Genomic DNA, 2,810 nt, shown 5'->3' with positions numbered 1-2,810 from the left:
GGGGGGGTGTCCCCGTGGCGTCGGGAAAGGGGAGGATGGAGAAGAGGCTGCAGGATGGGGACCCTCGTGTTTAATTTCCCTCCCTCTAAGCCTCCTCCAGCGCCTGTCACAGGTCCCAGGGAGGGATCTCTGTCTGTCTGCCTCCCCTGCAAAGGAAGAGGTGCTCACAGCCTCTCCTCAGCACCTGTAGTATCAAGGGACGGGCCATGTGTGCTCTTGCACTGCCCCTTTCACCCTGCAGTGTTGACAGACAGTGGGAGCAGGAGTGCCCCAGTGCCTGTGGGGAATGTCCTGCTCGAATCCAGCCAAGGTTCATTTTATACCATTTCTCTTTTACAGGATTTGTTCTGGGAGGTGCGTTTGGTGTCTTCACAGCCGGCATCGACACCAACGTTGGGTTTGATCCCAAGGATCCGTATCGCACACCAACTGCAAAAGAGGTCCTCAAAGATATGGGGCAGCGAGGCATATCCTACGCAAAGAACTTTGCCATTGTGGGTGCCATGTTCTCCTGCACCGAATGTGTGGTAGAATCTGTGAGTAATAACTCCTTAAGCATTAAGAAATCTTTTCTTGTACACTTAATAATCTCCTTCAGTAGATCCAAATAAGTATGTAAACCCTCTTTGTAACAGGGCAAGGGAGTAGGCTAATTTGTTCTGGTTTTGGCCATCAAAGCTTTTCAGCTTTGAGACCTGTCTCCAGAACTGCTGTTCTCTGACAGAATGAGCAGAAGAGCGTGCAGTAGCAAAGTCCTTTTCAGTTCAAGTCCTGAATGTATTGGCAAGTATAGGTATTACTTTTTGAAACCCTAGCTACAAGTACTTGTTGTTACTTTAAAACATCAAAATGCAAGTTGCAACATGGTAATTTGAGCCTCTAAAAGTTCCATATGCAGAAAGGGATCCTCTATGAAAGTTCTTAAGTAACAAGCCTATTTTCTCCTTGCCCCTACAGCAAGAAATGACCTTGTGCAGCTCGGTGGTAAATCTATCATCTGTTTTCTTAAATAGCAAAATCAGCCTGTTATGAATTTCAGTACTGCCTTTTAATTGAAAGACACAATTATTTCTTAACTCATCTAGAAGAAAAGCCTATCTGCTTGCACAATGGAGCAGAACAAAGAGATCTCTGCGCTGGTGAAAAACTAGTGTGCTCTGGCTATGGAAATAGTACATCTCTGTCAGCAGAGTGCTGTGGCTGTCACCTGTGCTGAGGACCAGGCTGCATGGCCAGGCTCAGCATTGCACTCATGTTGTTCTAGTGCCTTGGAGATCTCTGAGCTGGTGCCAGTGCAAAGTGCTGTGTTCTGGGGGCTGTACGAGCTCACCTGAGAATCTTTACTTTAGCACTGCATTGCACCACATGGATTTGTCTTCCCTCTCCCAGTGACCCGTTCCTTCCTCTTCTCCTGGCCCTGCAAGTCTAATGTGCAGAGGGCCATCTGCTGAGAATAGAGGGAAAAACATCATGAGCTGAGAAGGGGCTGGAAAGTCATTTAATCTCTCTTGAAATCGTTAGTGTAGACAGTGAGCATTTATTCTGTATTTACTTGTTCACTCTCATTTTTAATTCCCCAGTATCGTGGAAAGTCAGACTGGAAGAATAGTGTCATCAGTGGCTGCATCACAGGAGGAGCAATCGGCTTCCGAGGTTGGTAGTGCCTGCTGTGAACTGTTTCTGTGATAAGACAGTGAATTGGTTAGTTGGCATGTGGTGGTTTTAATGGAACACACACTCCAAATCTCTCTTACACGGGGTTATGGTGATGTCAATATGAATGTGTAATCCAAACTGGCAGAACTGCCATCTTGATCACTTTCCTGTCTGCTTGAAAGATACGTGTGGGTAGGGAAGGCTTGGTCACACAGGACAGGGAGATCAGAGGAAAACCAACAGACGTTACTTAAAAGAAAAATCAGGAAGTGGTGTTACCTGTCCATGGTCTTCTGTGGTGTTGTGGGGAGGGAGCCAAAAATACATACTGAGCAGCTCTCTGAAGCTACAGCTCTTCTGTTAGCAGAGCTCTGCTTATATATACTATTTTGCTGGCAGTGATTGTTAATTTGCACTATGTGTAAAATGCTTCCCTCCTTTCTCCTGAAAAAATCAAGTAGATAATTCTATGTTAGCAGAGCTCTGCTTATATATACTATTTCGCTGGCAGTGACTGTTAATTTGCACTATGTGTAAATTAACACATAGTGCAAATTAACTAACTTCCCTCTTTTCTCCTGTATAAAATCAAGTAGATAATTCTATTTAGCTATAAAAGTGCAGGAGCACTGGGATTTGAATCCAGCAGGCACTAGTGGGGACTTTGAGAAGCCCTGAGTGCTACCAATATCTGTAGGAAAAAAAAAAAACACATAGGAAGAGAGCTGCTCTGTTCATCAGAAATATTAAACTTCTCTCACCTCTCCTTAAAAAAACCCCAAACTATCCACAGAACATAAAAGAAAGTGCTCTTGAAAGTGCTTCTAATTGAGCTTGTTAAGTTGTATCTGTCCTGGACCTAATCCTGTTAAAGCTTTCAAAGCAGTAGCTGCTCTTCCTATCCCTCCCTAGTCCAACAGCAAAGCCACTTGCAGGGCTCAGATCAGAGCACACTGATGGGGGAAGACTCCCCAGCGCCCAGCCAGCGCACCGTACCAGTCCAGCCCGGTAGTTTGAGTGCCACTGTGCCAGGCTCCCCCCTCACCTTGGGCTGAGGCAGTACCAGTGTTCCCTGGTAGAGGACTGCCAAGTTCCTGCAGGTGTAAAAGCTCTTCAAGCCAGCCCAGCATAAGCTACTTACTGGAAAGTAACAT

General features: G+C 45.7%; 1 protein-coding gene across 1 annotated transcript in view; it reads left to right on the top strand.

The window, feature by feature from the left end:
• Positions 1-339: 339 nt before the first annotated feature.
• The window catches only part of TIMM22 (translocase of inner mitochondrial membrane 22), a gene marked incomplete at its 5' end in the record, with an annotated part of 3,452 nt that continues 981 nt past the window's right edge, over positions 340-2,810 (top strand). The window contains 2 exons of the mRNA XM_010172278.1: positions 340-536; positions 1,581-1,653. Of these exons, the coding sequence (XP_010170580.1) occupies positions 340-536; positions 1,581-1,653 (270 nt within the window). The remainder of the gene's footprint in view (positions 537-1,580; positions 1,654-2,810) is intronic.

The sequence above is a fragment of the Antrostomus carolinensis genome, unplaced genomic scaffold (assembly GCF_000700745.2).
Source record: "Antrostomus carolinensis isolate BGI_N321 unplaced genomic scaffold, ASM70074v2 scaffold28297, whole genome shotgun sequence".
In the NCBI taxonomy this organism is placed as follows: Eukaryota; Metazoa; Chordata; class Aves; order Caprimulgiformes; family Caprimulgidae; genus Antrostomus; species Antrostomus carolinensis.
This window is presented reverse-complemented; position numbering and strand designations above follow the sequence as displayed.